The sequence below is a fragment of the Emys orbicularis genome, chromosome 13 (assembly GCF_028017835.1).
Source record: "Emys orbicularis isolate rEmyOrb1 chromosome 13, rEmyOrb1.hap1, whole genome shotgun sequence".
NCBI lineage: Eukaryota > Metazoa > Chordata > Testudines > Emydidae > Emys > Emys orbicularis.
The window spans coordinates 44,481,127-44,499,209 of NC_088695.1; the positions used below are offsets into that span (position 1 = coordinate 44,481,127).

The window sequence follows — 18,083 nt, forward strand, 5'->3', positions numbered from 1 at the left end:
TCGAATTCTGTAAATTCGGATTAATCCCGTAGTGTAGACATACCCTTACAAACTGATTGGTCAACCACACACCCCATTGGAACCAGAAGTATGCAATCAGGCAACAGCAGAGACCAAAAAAAAGCAAATACAGCACAGTACTGTGTTAAATGTAAACTACTAAAAAAAATAAAGGGAAAGTTAAAAAAAAAAAAGATTTGACAACTAAGGTAAGGAAACAATTTCTGTGCTTGTTTCATTTAAATTAAGATGATATAAAAGCAGCATTTTTCTTCTGCATAGCAAAGTTTCAAAGCTGTATTAAGTCAATGTTCAGTTGTAAACTTTTGAAAGAACAACCATCACATTTTGCTCAAAGTTACGAGCATTTCAGAGTTACAAACAACCTCCAATCCCTAGGTGTTTGTAACTCAGAGGTTCTAGTGTAATTTAATAAATGAAACTTAGTAGAGAGGTGTCATACAGAGGGTGCTGGGAGAAAAGGGCAATAGAAACTGGATTAAGCTAATTCAGAATAAGGCACTCCAGAATTAACTAATTAACTCCATGTGTGTGGACACACTTATTCCAGAATAAGTGTGTCCACATGGAGTGAGGCCTGGTCTACACTACCCGCCTGAATCGGCGGGTAGAAATCGACCTCTCGGAGATCGATTAATCGCGTCCCGTCAGGACGCGACAATCGATCCCCGAATCGACGCTCTTACTCCACCAGCGAAGGTGGGAGTAAGAGCCGTCGACGGGAAGCCGCGGAGGTCGATTTTGCCGCCGTCCTCACAGCGGGGTAAGTCGGCTGCGATACGTCGAATTCAGCTACGCTATTCGCGTAGCTGAATTTGCGTATCTTAAATCGACCCCCCCGTAGTGTAGATGTAGCCTTAATTAGGAAGAGTTAATCAGGAATAGCTATTTCTGAATAACTTTCTGTATAGACAAGCACTTAATGTCATAGGCTGCTAATGCTAATGGAGATGTTTCGCTCAGGGCCTGTGTATCTAGAGCAGAAGGATCTGAGTTCCACCATCCCTGCTGTCCCCAGGATATTTCAAGTGGCTGTACTGCAGTGAGCATCACAGTGCCAGGCCAGAAGTTCCAGGTGGCCAAGGATTTGCTCCAGTAGCAACTCAATGTTGCCCCTCGTTCATTGCACAGATGAGTTGAGAAAATAGTTGCCTGCTCCTCTCAGATACACTTCAATACACTACTAAACTCGGAGTTATGCCTATGCATCGGCCTGAAAGAACAGACCACGATCAATTATACATTTTTGATGCTGGAAAATGAACTCTTGGGATATATCCACAATACAGATCCCTTCCTCTTTAAAGGCATAAAGTGGATGGACTCCCGCCACTGGATTACTGTGCTGTTTGCCATGTGTGTACTCCCTGCACTGTGCCTAATTGACCTTTGCTTATGCAAACAGGATTGACTTTAAAGCCAGGTGGAGATAGGCTTTGGGATTACACAGCAATTCCCCTCAGAGCAGACATTTCCAAATTCCAACACCTTAACCCAGGATTCAAATGCTGTTTGCGGAGTGTTTTGCCTGTGATGGCAATGCATTCAGAGATGAAGGGGTTGAACCACGTTCTCACACCAAGCCCCCGTGTCTTTCCTTAAAACACATGCTCCCAGTAGACTCTGTATGACGCCAGCACCCACTCGCAGTGCTCTAATTGAACATCTGCCACCTACTCCATCAGAAATGCTTGCCCAACTCTGCTCCCTCACCCAGCCTTCCCTGCTCCTATTTGTAAAGAACACACTCCCAGCTCCAACTTTGAGGCGGTAATGCACCCTTTCATCTTAATCCCAGCATCATCCTGCTAATTTTATTCTTTTCTAGGCCTGCAATTAATAATCACATTTCGAGACAGGGTAACAAAGTGCTTTTACAAACATTACAGAGCTTGTTAACCCACTGAAACGTTATTTAAAAAAAAAAGTGGAGATGGAAAGTGTGTTTCCCTCCAGTCCACTCACACCCGCCCACTGCACACTATTGCTCTTTTGCTACAAAAATCCTACCCCCAAATGCTAACCAGCCTGGAAATTAACAGCCTCTGCCACACAACCCTTCTTTGCTCAAGGTTACCCCACACCACTGTAACATTGCCGCCTCATGAAATTTACAAAGATATACGCAAAAGTCAAAATAACATTCATACCTAGCCCTGTTCATCAGCAGAACTCAAAGCACTTTATTAAGGAGGTCCATAATATCATCCCCTCTTCTGAGGCACAGAGCAGGGAAGTGACTTGCTCAAAGTCACCCAGCAGGTGAGCTAGGAATAGAAGCCAGATCTTCCAAGTTCCAGTCCTTTATGCTATCCACTATACTGCCTCCCCTAGAGCCAGGGTGCACAACCTTGCCAGACTACTATACCCCTTTCAGGAGTCTGAAACCTGAGCCTCCACCACTCAGGGCTGAAGCATGTTACTTGGCTTCATGGGGCCCTCTGTGGCATGGGGCCCTGGGCAATTACCCTGCTTGCTACCCCCTAATGCTGGCCTTGCACTTGTGACTCCCTCCAAACCCATCTTCGCCAGGTTGAGAAACACTGATCTAGATGAGTTGACATACCACTCAGAAGACCTCTGCATACCCCCAGGGGTACATGGAGAATCACTGCCCTAGATGATGGATTGGAGAGTATAGGACATAGATCCCTTAGACATGAAATGGGATTTTTATGCTCAACTGGTCATTTGTTATTTTACCTTATGCATGAAAAGTCAGCTCCTCTGTGCTGCTCCATCAGCCCCACTCCCCGCTCACTCCCTCTCCTGCAGGAGACGTGCTATGTGTCTATGCATTTCTTAAGAGATGTCAATGGTTTGGGACCCAATTCTATGTCAGTTCCAGGGGGAAGGGCAGAGCAACGCCTGCCAGGGAACAATCTGAGAGTCTGTCTCCTCCCCTGTCCCCAAGAGGTGTCAAGCCCTGCTCCTGTACATTTCATGGAGTTTAAGCCCAGATCATCTAGTCCAGAAGTTCTCAAACTTTTGTACTGGTGACCCCTTTCACATAGCAAACCTCTGAGTGCGACCCCCCCTTATAAATAAAAACACATTTTTATATATTTAACTCCATTATAAATGTTGGATGCAAAGCAGAGTTTGGGGTGGAGGCTGACAGCTCGCGACCCCCCAGGTAATAACTTCACAACCCCCTGAGGTGACCGACCCCCAATTTGAGAATCCCTGATCTAGTCTGACCTAAAGCGCAGCTCCACTGATGTCTAAGCCCTGGAGCAAGAATTCTACTTAATGTCTGAGAATGGCAAACCCAGATCAAATACAGCTCTGAGACTGGGAGGCTCCGAAAGGACGATTTGAGGGCAAAAGGCTGTGGAGAGAGTTTGATCTGAAGGAATTAAAACCAAAGATGGAGCTGGATTGAAACCTCCAGTTCTGAGCTCGGGATCCAGGAGTCAGGCCTGTTTCTACTTAAACCATTCTTCCAGAAGACGCTAGAAGGGGCTTGAGAGACCAGCTTGAAAGGGAAGCAGAGGGCACAGGTAGGCCCCATCCTTCAGCCCTATCTACATATGAGTCATGATGCAGCTAACACAGAACCGAAGGGAAATGTACATATCCCACCACCAGCCTGAGGCCAGCTGCTGCACAATGGTGGGCCAGGTCCTCGGCGGGTGTAAATCACTGAACGGTGCCAATTTACACCTGCTGAGGGTATGGCCTGAAGCATGTGTAACTGGGAGGGTTTATTTCTTAAGCTCGCTTCACTGCCTAACAGGCTTTCCTGCCACAGCACTTCTGAGACGGTTTATGAGAGAAAAACGCGTAAATAAAAGAACCCCAGCAGCTGTCACAGGCACTTCCCATCGCCAGACTGTGCTTTAAAACAGCCAGCAGGTGCCAAATTCATGCCTTGCCTTCTCCAAGGGCAATGCCTGCCATACGCCATCCGGCACACGTGTGTCTTGCTGAAGGCTGGGATGAGTCGGTGTTAGAAACTCCTGTTACCAGGTGTTGGCTTACGGGCAGAGGAAACTACAGAATCCTTCCCAAGGATAATCGCCAAGGTCTTTGTTGTCCTTCGGAATCCCCTGTGCTCCTTTCGCATTAAGCTTCTTACATGCTAACTCTTGTCATCACCTGCCTTTGGGCCTGATTCTGATCCCACTGACACTGGGGTAAAGCAGGAGTAACGCCAAGAGACAGACACTAGAGTAAGTGGATCCAGATCAGGCCCCTTTTTTTCTCTTCTTCCCCTTCTTAGTCCCTTATTATCTTCCCTCCCCCTTCACTTCCAGCTCTTTGGGGATTTTGGTTCTCTCCACGAACCATCTACTGCAGTTCCTCATTACAAACAATCCCTTTCATCTACAATATCACCTCTCTCAGACCCACATCCCTCCACTGGCTTTTGTAGCCTCCCATTTCTTCTCTTTTCCTCTCCTCTTTAACCTACCCTCCATTTTTCTCACATTTATTCTTCACTGATGGTAACCTCTCAGCTGGTTCTATACCAGTAATGTGACAAACTAGCACTGCTCTCTGCTGGATGGAATCAGAACTGCTAGACTGTGTGGCATAGACCTGATAGTGCCAACAGCTAATGGAGATTCATCTTAACCTCAACTAGTAGAGGCCTGTGCTTTTTGGAGCAGGAAGGGCTGAGTTCTAGCCCCACTGTCGCCCTGAATTTCTGAATGCCCATAGCGTGTAAGGAGGCACAAAACAGAAAAGGCTAAGAGGACACTACACAGAGTGGAGAGCATCAGAATGTAAATACTTAGGGAAGGGATTTAACAGCGTCTCTTTAGCCTACCACTTAAAACCCTATTGTAAACACCACAGCAGGTGCCTGGCACTGCCAGCCTCCTTTAATACGGCAAAGGAAACTCTCAAAGCTTGATTATTTCATGCTTTACACTTCCAGGGCACCTTTCGCCTGAGGAGCTCCGAGCGCTTTACAAAGGTGGGTAAATATTATCCCCACTTCACAGAGTGGGGAACTGAGGCACAGAGAGATTCTGGCTCACATTTTTCAGACTAGACTCTATAATTTTTGGGCAGGTCTGATTCTGGGTGCCCAAGTTTAGACACCACCCAAAACCCTAGGCATGGTGACTTCCCCTCCCACCACATGGGGGGGGGGAGGAAATGGGGTACTGCTCAGGGAGGAGGCCACCCTACTGCTGAATGGTTCCTGCAGCACAGTGAGCAGCCTGCAGCCCCGCTGTCACAAGACTGAGTGAGCAGGGCAGAGCAAAGACCCCTGGCCAGGACTGCAAGGAGGAGGACCACGCTGCAGGGGAAGTCACCCCGCTGCTGAATGGCTCCTGCCCTTTTGATTATCCAAACTCTCAGATTATCTGAACAAAATCCAGGTCCCCCCTGCTAACCAGATAATCCAGAGTGTACTGGCATTCATTGCACCTATATAGACCCTTCCGTTTTAGAATCTCAATGCACTTTGCAGAGGTTGATAAGCAGCATCACTCCCATTTTACAGCAAGGGTAACTGAATGCTGTGCATTTGGTTTTGTTTTCATATATAGGCCAATTCTCTGTACCTTCCCATCACCGTCAGTAGAATTTCACAGAGTACAAATCAACCCCAAAGTTGGCCCACTATTTTTTCTTCTTGACAGGACAGAGCTTCTCTGCCAAAGCCACTAGAAACAAACAGCCCCAAAGGAAGTATTGTGTGTACCTCCTTCAGTGTGAAAAGTGCAAGTGTTAGTTGCTATAGGACTCACATTGAGACTGTATAAATTCACACTCCATCTCATCTCACCTTTAAATTTGTGTTCCCACCATTTCCTCCTGTTGGGGTGTTTACATACACGCTCTGCCAAAAGAGTTGATGTATATACTTTTTTTTTTTTTTTCTTGCTGCCCCTGATTGTTTTGGAGAGTTACCTATATCACAAACCTGAACCAGACAGCTGTACTTGTCACTGGAAATTCAGCTAATTCCATTCAACAGGATAAGCCATAGACAAGAAAGACAGACTACTCATGGGAGAAAAGCTGGATTAATACCTATCCTGTTTAAAATCTTTTCAAATACTGGTTATATTAAAATGCTTTTAAATGGATGATGAAAAACATAGAAACACTTTACAAAATTATACATTTCATCCAAACCATAGTTTCTCATCATCATGCTCTGTAAACGTCTAACCATTATAAATACACACGCCTTCCAAAATGCTGTACAGCAGCCAGACCACAAACCTTTTGGCACGATGTACCCTTTGAAAATGTACATTGGCTATCTGACATATGTAGCAAAGAGTGACTCCTGGGAGGGAAAATAAACCAGATTATGGCTCAAAGCAGAATTAGGGAATCGAACTCTTGGGATAATGATTTTTATCCCTGTGAATGATCTAGTTAGAGTAGCCCTCAGGGGGAAAAAATAAATAAAAAAACCTTTCCAATAGGAGGCATAGTATAAAATTGCATGATTAGAGGAATTAATGTTTTTGTGGCTGTTTTTAATATCCATATTAAGCACCCCTTCCCGCTCTGTTTTAATACAATGCCTCTACGACTCCCATGATGCAAACAGTGCCATGTAACAGGTTGCCTTCCTCTGGAGCCTGCAGAAAACGAGGACGCTTGCCTCGAATCCTTCAGTAACACCAGAGCAGGAAAAAGAGAACTAAAAAGGATTTCGAAACACTTAATAACCAATAAGTCACACAAGTGCCCTTGAAGACGTTTAATTCAACAAATGATCATAAATCATACGTAATAACAAAATGCCTCTTAACACCGTGCCCATCCTACTGCCCCCTTGATTAAGCCATACAGGCGGCAAATATTTTACAGATGTGTTTAGGGGTCCTAAATAGGGGTCTACAATAGATAGTGATGTTCATGCTATCGGGCAGAATTGCTATTATTTTTTTTCAAGACCGTGTTACCTTTTTCAGGAATGCCATTCTTGGCCTGTAATGCTGCCCTTGGTCCACCCGTTTGACAGTCATCGTGAGTCAAGGCAACAGCCACAAAGAAAGCAAACTAAAAACCACAAAACAATTAAAAGCCAGGTTTCTACTCAATTGCAGGGAAGCTGAAGCTGAAGCTGCTGCTGCTGCTGCTGGAGACTGGAGCACTCCCCAGTCTAGAGACTAAGGACAGCGGTGAGCAAACACTGCTCCGCCACAGCCAATCAACAAGCAGCTCCGAGGAGCTGATTTGCATGGCCGGCCGGCCTCAGCGCTTCCCACCTCTCAGCGCTAGGGGGAGCTCGCCTGCACACACAGCGAGGAGAAAGGCTCAGGAGTGGGGGGGAGAGGGCGTGTCTTCAGCCAATCAGGTCTTTGCAGCGTCTCAACCTTCCAAACCCGATACATTGTTGCATGCTGTGGAATGCCAACTAGCCACCTCAATTTTTGATGATATTTTAAAGGATTTTTTTAACTTTACACCATGTAAAAGAGATTTAATAAAAACTGTCTTTCGATCAACATATTTTGCTGATGTATAGTGATAAGAAGTTGCTTTAAAATACAGTCTAAACAAATAAATATTTCTGCCCAGGGTTAACATTTCATTTCTAAAAAATAAATCAGCATTTTCAGTTGTTTAATAAAAAGTGCCTTTGCCAACATTTCTGCCGAAGTGTAATAGGAAAGTATTTTTAAAATCAACATTCCTGATGGTGTTTAAATGTAGTAAGTTGTGAAAAAGTCAACATTCTTACTGTTTACTGGAAAACATTTAAAAATATTTTCTTTGTTTAATAAAATGTTTTACTACTACTAACAAAATGCCACTTTGTATTTAGATCATTTTTCTTATTATTCACGTAGTACTTCTATATAAACACCACTCCACAGAAAACAAAAAAGACAAAGAGTTCCCTTAAAGAGTTCCCAGTCAAAGGGCCCAATCTGGCTCCAACTGAAGGCAGTGGCCAAACTCCCAGTCAGTTCAGAAGCAAGGTAGGGTCCTAAATCAGCCACATACAGGGGACAACAATTAGGTTCTAAGGGCTGCAGCCTAGCGAACACTTAAGCATGTGAGAAACGTTACTCACGTGAGTAGTTTCATTGAGGTCAATAGATCTAATGATGTGAATAAAGTTACTCATGTTTGGAAGACTGGAGCTTAAAATCATGAAGGGATAATGTTGATGAAATCAACAGATTTCTAGAGGCCCTGATCCTGTTACAATGCTGAATGTTTTCAACTCCACAGAAGTTAACAGGGGTTGATAGAAAGTGATCCTTGCAGGATCAGGCTCTTAGGGCTGTGTCTTAGCTGACCTCAGTAGTAGGTCGCGCCTCAGGAGAGGGAAGGGAAGGATCCAGAAAAGAATGAGGCCAGCTGAGTTCTTAGGACAAAAGAAAAAGTGCAGAGCAGTGGAGTCATAGGGACAAAACATGGGGATCCCAGGCAAAGCCCACTCCGAGATCATGTCAAGGGAGTCAGTGGATGTCACCAAGGGAATTCTGCCCAATGCATGCTTGAATAAGCACTCCAAAAAAGGCCCTACAATCACACAGAGTCTCCTCATGATTGAGCTTCCTCCTCCAGGACTGATTGATGGGTGAATACTGTCTGACTGACAGTACTGCGGACTGAAATCCTTCATTTATCCAGACAGGTACAATGGAGCAATAGTCATGCAAACTTCCTCATCTCTCCCAAGTGATGCACTTCAGCCCTGATCAGGAGGGACAGCCTCTGTGGCTGAGACAGAGGAGAAACCTTGGTGCTATACGAAAACAATAATTGTGCCAGGTTTCATATCTAATACATTTCACAGAAACACCTGCCATTCATGAGGCCACATACCCCAATACATGCCACACACACACTCACCATAAATGTGCCCATACACTCACCACTCACATGTGCACTCATCCATACATATAACACATACACCAAGCACATGCACATGTATACACTCACCATAGACACAATCACTCACACCACTCCATGTGTGCATACACCCACATCCACACTGCAAAAGCATGTACATATCACACACATTAATTAATATACACTATGCACACACTCCTTTGCATGCACTCACATACATGCTACACCCCCACATACATATCATACATGCAAGTGCCAACACACCATACATGTGGATGCACCCACAAAGAGACCAAGCACATACATACACTATACACACATATGCACACCAAACAGATGCACATATACACTACACTACAGTCAAACACATCTCTCAGCATTACACTCTTTTGTGATTTCCATGACATCACGGGCTCCTACACTTCAGTAAAGTACATTGGCTCTGAACTCATTGCAATGTTGTCTCTCCATTAACAGCCTAAAGGCACTAATAACCTCCTCAGTTGCATTGCAGCTCTTCGGAAGCATCTGAATGACCAGGCTTTCCTCCTATATCCTGTCTCTACTCATGAAGATTCCCATGGGAACTGCCTCCCTTTTGCATCTCTCCCAACCATATGACAGTCAGCACGCTTGCTTTACAGGTGGTTTTCCTCTGGAATTCTCTGCTTCCTGCTGCTGCGTGATTTAATGATTATTAATGACATCTGTAGTTCTGCCTGCAAATGCGAGGGGAAATAGATCTCTGACTTCAGGGCATTAGCTGATTGTCACGGGGTTCAGGAGGGATTTTTTTCACCCATTTTCATCCTTTCACAATTGAATTGTCTCATTGTTGTTTTTCCGAAAGGAGTTCATCTACTGGCGATCCTCATCAGTTGACAAAAGGACAGAAAATCTAGCAGCACAGAAATCTCCTGAGGGCAATCAGCAGGAGAAGGAAAGGACTTAGAGTAGACTCATGCCTGGTCTACACCTAAAACTTAGGTCAACCTAGCTACACTGCGAAATTTCACACCCTGTGTGACATAATTAGGTCGACCTAACCCTTGGTGTAGACACAGCTAGGGCGATGGAAAAATTCTTCCGTAGACCAAGCTACCACCTTTCGGAGAAGTGGATTACCTACATCGATGCAAAAACTCCTTCCGTTGATGCAGGAAGCATCTACACTACTGCTCTACTGCTGCAGCGCCATGCCTGTGCCACTCCAGCCGCTACAGTGTAGACATGCCCTAAGTGAAGTGGAAGAGTAGTGAAGTTGTCTAGTCATTTCAAGGACTATAGTTAATGGAAATTATTTGGTTTTCCAGGAAGAGAGATACTTCAGGAGTGTTCTATGCCTGTATAGACGTAAATAGATAGAGCTAGAGCCACAAAGGAACACAGCTGCTGCAGCGCATAACTTTTAGGTGCCTTGCCACCCAGTGGAATACACAGCCCCAAGCTAGGCATCCAGGCTCCCTATACCCTGCATGGAGAGAACTAGGAGCCTAAGAATGTGGTCCACAAAAGCCAGTGTGCTGAGCGGGGAGCTGCCAAGGCTAGCCAGAAAGAAATGCCAAGGAGAGCGGTGTTGCCTAAGCCACACCCTCTTAAGTGACTTAGGTGCCTCCTTCTGGCCCAGAGGGAGGCATCAGTTTCTGTTTGGGATTCCGAGCTGTGAGCCCTCTTCTGGGCCTAGGCACCTAAGCTACCAGTTCCCCTCTTGTAATGTTTAGCCCCATGGTTAGAGAACGCACCCAGGATTTGGAAGACGGGGGTTTAATTTCCCCCTCTGCTTCACGCGGAGAAGAGATTTGAAACTTGGGTCTCCCTCCTCCCAGGTGAGTGCCCTAACCACTAAGCTATGGGGTATTCTGGGCCATGTCTCTTTTAGCCTCCTGTTGAAGCTGTTCCACTGTAGATAAATAATTAAATGTTAATTGGCTCAGAGGAATTGGAGCCTCCCCCTTCCCTCCATGCCCTGGTGAGTCCACCAAGAGCAAGACAAGAATAGGTTTAGTTAGCAGCAAGGGAGATTTACGCTGGATATTAGGAAAAACTGTCTAATCTACGGATAGTTCAGCTCTGGAACAGGCTGCGTAGGGAGCTTGTGGAATCCCCATCACTGGAGATTTTAAAGAACAGACTAGACAAACATTTGTCAGGGATGGTCTAGGCCAGGAGTAGGCAACCTATGGCACGGGTGCCAAAGGCGGCACGCGAGCTGATTTTCAGTGGCACTCACACTGCCCGGGTCCTGGCCACCGGTCCGGGGGGTTCTGCATTTTAATTTAGCTTTTAAATGAAGCTTCTTAAACATTTTAAAAACCTTATTTACTTTACATACAACAATAGTTTAGTTATATATTATAGACTTATAGAAAGAGACCTTCTAAAAACGTTAAAATGTATGACCGGCAGCGAAACCTTAAATCAGAGTGAATAAATGAAGACTCGGCACACCACTTCTGAAAGGTTGCCGACCCCTGGTCTAGGCCTAGTGACTCCTGCCTCAGTGCAGCAGGACTAGAGGGCTGCCTGAGATCCCTTCCAGCCCTACGTTTCTATGATTTCACACCATTAAGTGCTGATCTAGGGGTCCCACTGAGGGACACAGCCATCCTACTAAAGAGTTCACATTTGAAAACTGGGGCCATATGTAGCAGGAGTTCCCAAACTGGTCTGCACATCTGCTCTGTTCCAGCAGAGACATTTCCTCACCTCATAGAAACCCAGCCCAGGACTCTTTCAGGGTTTCTAGAAGTTTTCTGACTGGCAAAACTAAAATCTACATGCATCTCTGTGCCCCCCTGCATGGCTGCTTCATGTCTTCATTTGTCAGGAGTCTCTGGTGTAAATTCAGCTGAGATCAGCTTTGCAAATGACACCAAAGTCAGAGAGGTAGCAAGCACACAAGAGGACAGAGATGAACTGCACGGAAACCTGTTGAGATTACAGCACTGTGGGCTGCTGGCAACATGAAGAGTTCCGATACTAATTATGGAGGAAGGCTAGTGACTCCATAGTTAAAGGTTGCAGCAGGATTTCTCTTTAAAGTCCAATTTAAATGTAAGGGCCTAAAACTAGGGAGAGGAAATAAACTACTTACACACCAAACCATTCTCTTGATTAGGCATCAACAAATAATGATATTTCCTACCTTACATTATTAAATGATGACACAATTACTCAACCGCCATTAGATCCTACTCCTTATAAAACATGTGCTTCAAAATCAGCATATGAATAAGCACCCTGAGGGGGCTGGAGCATCCAAAGAATAGAGCCAAAATCAGGAATGGATTCAGGGCTCCATGCTGTGAGTCAGAAAAGTCCGGGCACCTCACCGAAAAGCTGCTCTTCATTTGTGGGCCAGAAAGGTTGCCCTGCTGAAGCAGAAGCATCAGAAGCAGACAGCCAACTGTCCTCTTAGATCAGATGTAAAGTGGCAGTTAACTACCAAAGACTAGAAATCAGTAAATCCTGGCCTGTGGTGGCTGGGTAGATTTTGAGTTTCCTTGATTTGATTTTGTGTGCGAGTCTGTTGGGACTTGGGCATGAAAACAACGGGCTAAAAGCATTGGAGGGAGCCAGGCAGAATTAAGGCAGGAACTGTGCAAGATTTCCTTGCCACTCATTGATTTCTGCCAATGCACAGTACTAACCTGCTGCACCCCTGCAAATTCAGTCCCGAAACATACTCACTGGGGAAATCACTTTCTCTCCTTGTGTCTCAATTTTAGAATGGAGCCTGTTATACTTATGTAGTTACATGCTTCATAAGAGTGTTGGGAAGCTACATTTTTTAGGGCCAGATTTTGCCCTGCTGGTCCACAGATCCCTGAGTAGCAGTGGCAACTGCAGATCCTGGACTCGCGAGGGCCCACAAACTGTTACCTCTGTGTGTCCACCAACGTGCCACAAGACACCACCCTTCCTCATCTCTTTTTGGCGAGGAGAGGGCAGAATGCTAGATGCCTGGAGGCAGAATAATGCAGAGAATCCTGCCTGGGGTGAACAACTCCACACCATACCCAATGAGGCACCATGCCTTAAAGGCAAAATTGAATCCTTAATGATTGAAAAATGCTCTAGATCTTCTGACAAAATGCATAATAATAAAAACTCCACAGCAGCTTAATCCAATGAAATGCCAGGGAAAGATCTCATTAGAACCTAACTTTGTGTCATTGTCCTGATGTTAAAGTGCATTGAAATTAAAATCAATCTCGACAAATCTGTTCAGTCTATTCACATCCAACTAGTCAATTCTCCTTGCTCTCTCCCCTCTGAATGAATAGTACAATGTTTGAAAGAGGAACTCTTTTTAATTCTATTTTTTTTTAAGAACAAAGTATTTGTTTTTGGTTCATAAATCACAATCTGCAGTTTGCAACACCAAAAGCATGCAGTGTGTGACCCCCTTCTTATCTGAGGAATTGAGGGATAATAGAAATGAAGCAAGTAGAATGATATTGTAAGCATGTCAAGCATATACTTCAGACTGAATTTCATTACCTAGCTTTTTCACCAGTACATCTCAAAGTTCTTTATGAAGGAGGTCAGTATCATTATCCCCATTTTACAGATGGGAAAACTGAGGCATAGAGAAGTAAGCAATTTACCCAAGCAGTCAGGGGAAGAGCTAGGACCAGAACTCACACCACCACTGTTCCAGACTAGGTCTCGATCCGCTAGGCCATAGTGCAGAAATGAAGATGCTTCTACAGCAGCAACATAAAATCTGTGAGCAGGAAGGGGCTGTGTTTGTCTATTTCCCATCTCCCCCACAGACAGGCCTGGCAGCAGTAGCGAATTAGCTTTGGTGCTGGCATAAGTGGGCACAGCGCCTGCTGACTTCACTGGGAATTGTACCTGCCTAACCAAGGCTGAATTTAAAAATCTCACTGAAACACACACATTGCAACAAACAAAGCAAAAGCAAATCATTCATTCCAACAGGGAGAGACTTTAAAAGTGATCTGGAAATGGACACAAAAGGATGGAGTTTCCATCGGATGAGTGGGATTTGGCAGGTCTGGGAGGCACATAGTAATGAAGGCACAGAACTCACTCAGTGGAGGTAATCGGGTCATGGTAAAATCCCTCCTTGGACTGGACATTGCATAAAGCCTTGTCTACATGGGAAAGATTTGAATCTAAGGTGTGAATTTAAACTGATATTGTTATACAACCACCCTTGTAAACACTTTTATTCCAGTTTAAGTGTGTGTGTGTGTGTGTGTGTGTGTGTGTGTGTGTGTGTGTGTGTGTGTGTGTGTGTGTGTGTGTGTGTGTAATATCTCTATTTGTATAACGGTATAATTGGTAAAACTTTCCCATAGACAAGGCCTAAGACTTCATTTCAAGGAGACAGAGAAGCAAACAAGCTGGTGGGGGAGTTGTTATGCCAAGTGGTGTAGGAAGAGACTTGAGTAGCTAGGGAGTTTTCACCCCTGGTATTAAAAACAATGGTCCAGTTAAAGTCCTCTGAACAAAAAGTAAAACCTTGGAATGTATTCATCATGCACTCTCCTCTGAAGTGCAACAACAGATAGGAGTTTTGGGAACATGACACTAGAATGAGGAATCCGAGGAGGTTCAGGCTTCTGCTGTGATGTTTACACAAGGATGGGGATGGGAGGGAAACAAAGAGGAAATGGAACGTTTCGTTCTTTATTAGCATTTTATCAAAAATGGAGAAAGGGCTTTAACATCTTTAAGACTTGGTTATTAGCTCATATTACAGGAATGGTCCCCATTTACGGATGGAAACTCTACAACTGCTAGGTGGAGTGGTTAGTATAGGCTCAAGGGAGTGCAGAGTTTGCAATCACATATTTGATCTGCCTCAGCTTTGGTCATGGTCATTTTCGTTGATCATCTGTGCATCACAATGGGAATTTAAGCTAACCTACCAACATACGGCCAGTTCCTCAGGTAATTGCTACTACTCAATTGACTTAGATGGAGGTATAACAGCTTTACACTAGCTGATGATCTGGCCCAAAAGGTTAAAGGGCAAAAAGGTCAGTCATCTTTTTCTTACAGTTTCACTAGTGGCATATTTTGGGTCGTATTGCTCAAACACACACACAAAAGTAATATTGTTAAAATGCATGCACACACAGGTCAATCACACACAAACAAAACAAAAACTGAGCTACATGGTGCCATTTTTACAATTACTTGTCATTTTTGGATCAGTCATATTCTTTAAAGGCACACACACACATACAAAACTCACATCACAGTAAAACAAACACAGGTGCATGGGTCATCTAACTCAGACACATGCAAGTACACACCCATACACACCTCACATCACTCAGACATGGTCATATACAGGTCATTTTACAGAAACCCACTCACTGATTATAGATTCATAGATTCATAGATTCTTTCTAGGACTGGAAGGGACCTCGAGAGGTCATCGAGTCCAGTCCCCTGCCCGCATGGCAGGACCAAATACTGTCTAGACCATCCCTGATAGACATTTATCTAACCTACTCTTAAATATCTCCAGAGATGGAGATTCCACAACCTCCCTAGGCAATTTATTCCAGTGTTTAACCACCCTGACAGTTAGGAACTTTTTCCTAATGTCCAACCTAGACCTCCGTTGCTGCAGTTTAAGCCATTCCTTTTCTCTATCCTTTCCCCATCCCCTAATCCCTAACTTGGGCATCCAGCACTTTTTCCTCTTTCAATACTTTTCTGCCTTTTGTTCTCTTGAGAATATTTTAGGTTTGGAAAAGAAAAAAAAGCGGGGGGGGGAGCGGGGAGGGGGAGAAATGGTTGTGGAAATTGTGACTGAGTTTTCATGTGGGGAAACGTTGGCAGTTTATTGGAAAAACTATTTCCTTTAAATCAATACTTAAAAGTATCAAAGTTCACATTCCAGAATACTGGGTATGGTTTGTCTGGAAGTCTTACAGTGAGTTTATCAGGGTTAGATTCCGTAAGTACTAAGGATTAGATTTTATCGGTAAATGTCGGTAAACATTGTCCAAAGAGCCATGAATTTTGGGGGCCTACTTTTCTGAGTGCTCCCTTTGAGCCCGCTGGTAAACAGCACAGAGAGACAAGAAAGGGGTAGAAGCAGGCGAGGAAAGTCACGGTTGTCCAGCAGAACAAGATAACAAAAAACCCATTCTGGTGAAAGGGAAACGAGTATAAGGCACTACGATCAAAAGAAGTTAGGCTTCTAACTTCTACTGAGGATCCTAACTTCCATTTAAATCTTTGGAGGATTCAGCCCTTACTGTCTGTCAGGCAAGCTACTGACTCGCACTTAAAAATCTTGCGTTAATTTTTAAACGAAGATGGTTGAGCCAGAGTCCCCAGTTCTGAAAGTCACAACTGCCACCGCGTATCCCCTGCACATGTAACATCAATATTATCCTCCCGATCTGATTTTCCCCTCTCCAGAATGAATTACCATCTCACAGATGAGAATTTACTCGGAGGGGAAATAGAAATAGTTGTTTGAACAATAAAACAAGCAATTCAACCCTGCTCCCCAATTCCATCAGAGAGAAGAACCAGGCCTCTGCACTACCCTTCCAGCGGGATCTCACAGACTGTTTCACTCTCTGTCTAGTTCTCCATGGTTCTGTTGGTTTCATCATTTTCCTTCCTCTCTCACTTTGCATCACTTCACTTTCCCATCCCTCACCCTGTGTTCTTCTCACACAGTTAGTCCTGTAGTCTATTGGCTGTTCCTCACTGCCTGTTCCCCGACTTCCTGTCCTGCTCCAGGGGGTCAAACTGCTGAAACGACACTTCTTTCAGGCTCCTTCTCTCTCCAACTGCCCACTCCCAGCTGTCCAGTTCTGACTGTCACCATCCAATTGTCCATTTCCAGCAGTCACTCTCAGCTCCCCAGACCCTACTGACATTCCCAGTCCCAACTGTCAGTCACTCCACATTTCCAGCTGTCCACTTCCCAACTGTCAGGAAAGCCTCCAAAGCCTTCTAATCACGATATTACCCCTCTTCTTTTAATCAAAGTGAGTGTCACAGACTGACAACATCCTGGAATATTGTGGACAAAGCTGAATTTGGCCCACAGTGTTTTGAAATCATGCGCCTTCAAACCATCACAGACGAAGAGCTGCCCTGCATATTGTGTTTAAATGCTCAAGAGAGATTTGCATTTACAGATACAAATAAACTCCTGAATTGTTCCATCATCAGTTTGATGTACACATTTCCATAGGTGCTGGAACTAGGGATTCTGGTGCACCCCCTGGCTTGAAGTGGTTTACAGTTTGGTTCAATGGCTCTCAGCACCCCTACTATACACATTGTTCCAGCACCCCTGTACTCTTCTGCTTCTAATTATCCCCATTCCTTAATTAATTCCCTATTCATGAGTGACACCACCTGCTCCACTATGCCTACGCAAACACACTGTGCAAGATTCCCTGGACAATTATGTTCCCTTTGCTCTGGCCAGGGAGAGTGACTAACTGTATCTCCCCAGCAGGAATAGAGTTGATGTAGTGGCTCCTACATCATTTCCTTCATGTGTAAGAAAGGTCAGAGCATGTTTTGCTATGATTATCCTGAGCTGGTGGACAGTCCCACCCGAGATGCTCTAACCCAGGGGTAGGCAACCTATGGCACGCATGCCAAAGGCAGCACGCGAGCTGATTTTCAGTGGCACTCACACAGCCTGCGTCCTGGCCACTGGTCCAGGGAGCTCTGCATTTTAATTTAATTTTAAATGAAGCTTCTTAAACATTTTAAAAACCTATTTACTTTACATACAACAATAGTTTAGTTATATATTATAGACTTATAGAAAGAGACCTTCTAAAAACATTAAGATGTATTACTGGCACACGAAACCTTAAATTAGAGTGAATAAATGAAGACTCGGCACACCACTTCTGAAAGGTTGCCGACCCCTACTCTAACCTTTAGCAAGACCAGACTTGGAGGAAGGGAAAGCTGAGCAAAGTGACTTGCTCCCTGGTAGCCTTCTTCTGCTGCATCAACTGGATCTCAGCTGCAACAGAAAATCTGGCCACTTATTTTATTGTAGTAGTTATGATCTGAAAAGTGACTGTAAAAACGGCAGCCTCTTACTCCACAGATCTGCTGTCTCTGTGCTAATCTACTTACTTTATTGAGTAAACTAAGTTGATTCATGTTTAGTCCTATGAGATGTGTTAGATCTGAACCACTAAAGGGGGACTGGTATGCATTTTGGTCTGGCTATGTAACTTCAACAGAATTGCCAGATAAGATGTATTTGCAAAATATTTATTATTACT

General features: G+C 44.4%; 1 protein-coding gene across 1 annotated transcript in view; it reads right to left on the bottom strand.

The window, feature by feature from the left end:
- The window catches only part of RGS9 (regulator of G protein signaling 9), a 69,094-nt gene extending 62,123 nt beyond the window's left edge, over window positions 1-6,971 (bottom strand). Inside the window, exon 1 of the mRNA XM_065415655.1 lies at window positions 6,909-6,971. Within this exon, the coding sequence (XP_065271727.1) occupies window positions 6,909-6,971 (63 nt within the window). The remainder of the gene's footprint in view (window positions 1-6,908) is intronic.
- Between the last annotated feature and the right edge of the window lie 11,112 nt (window positions 6,972-18,083).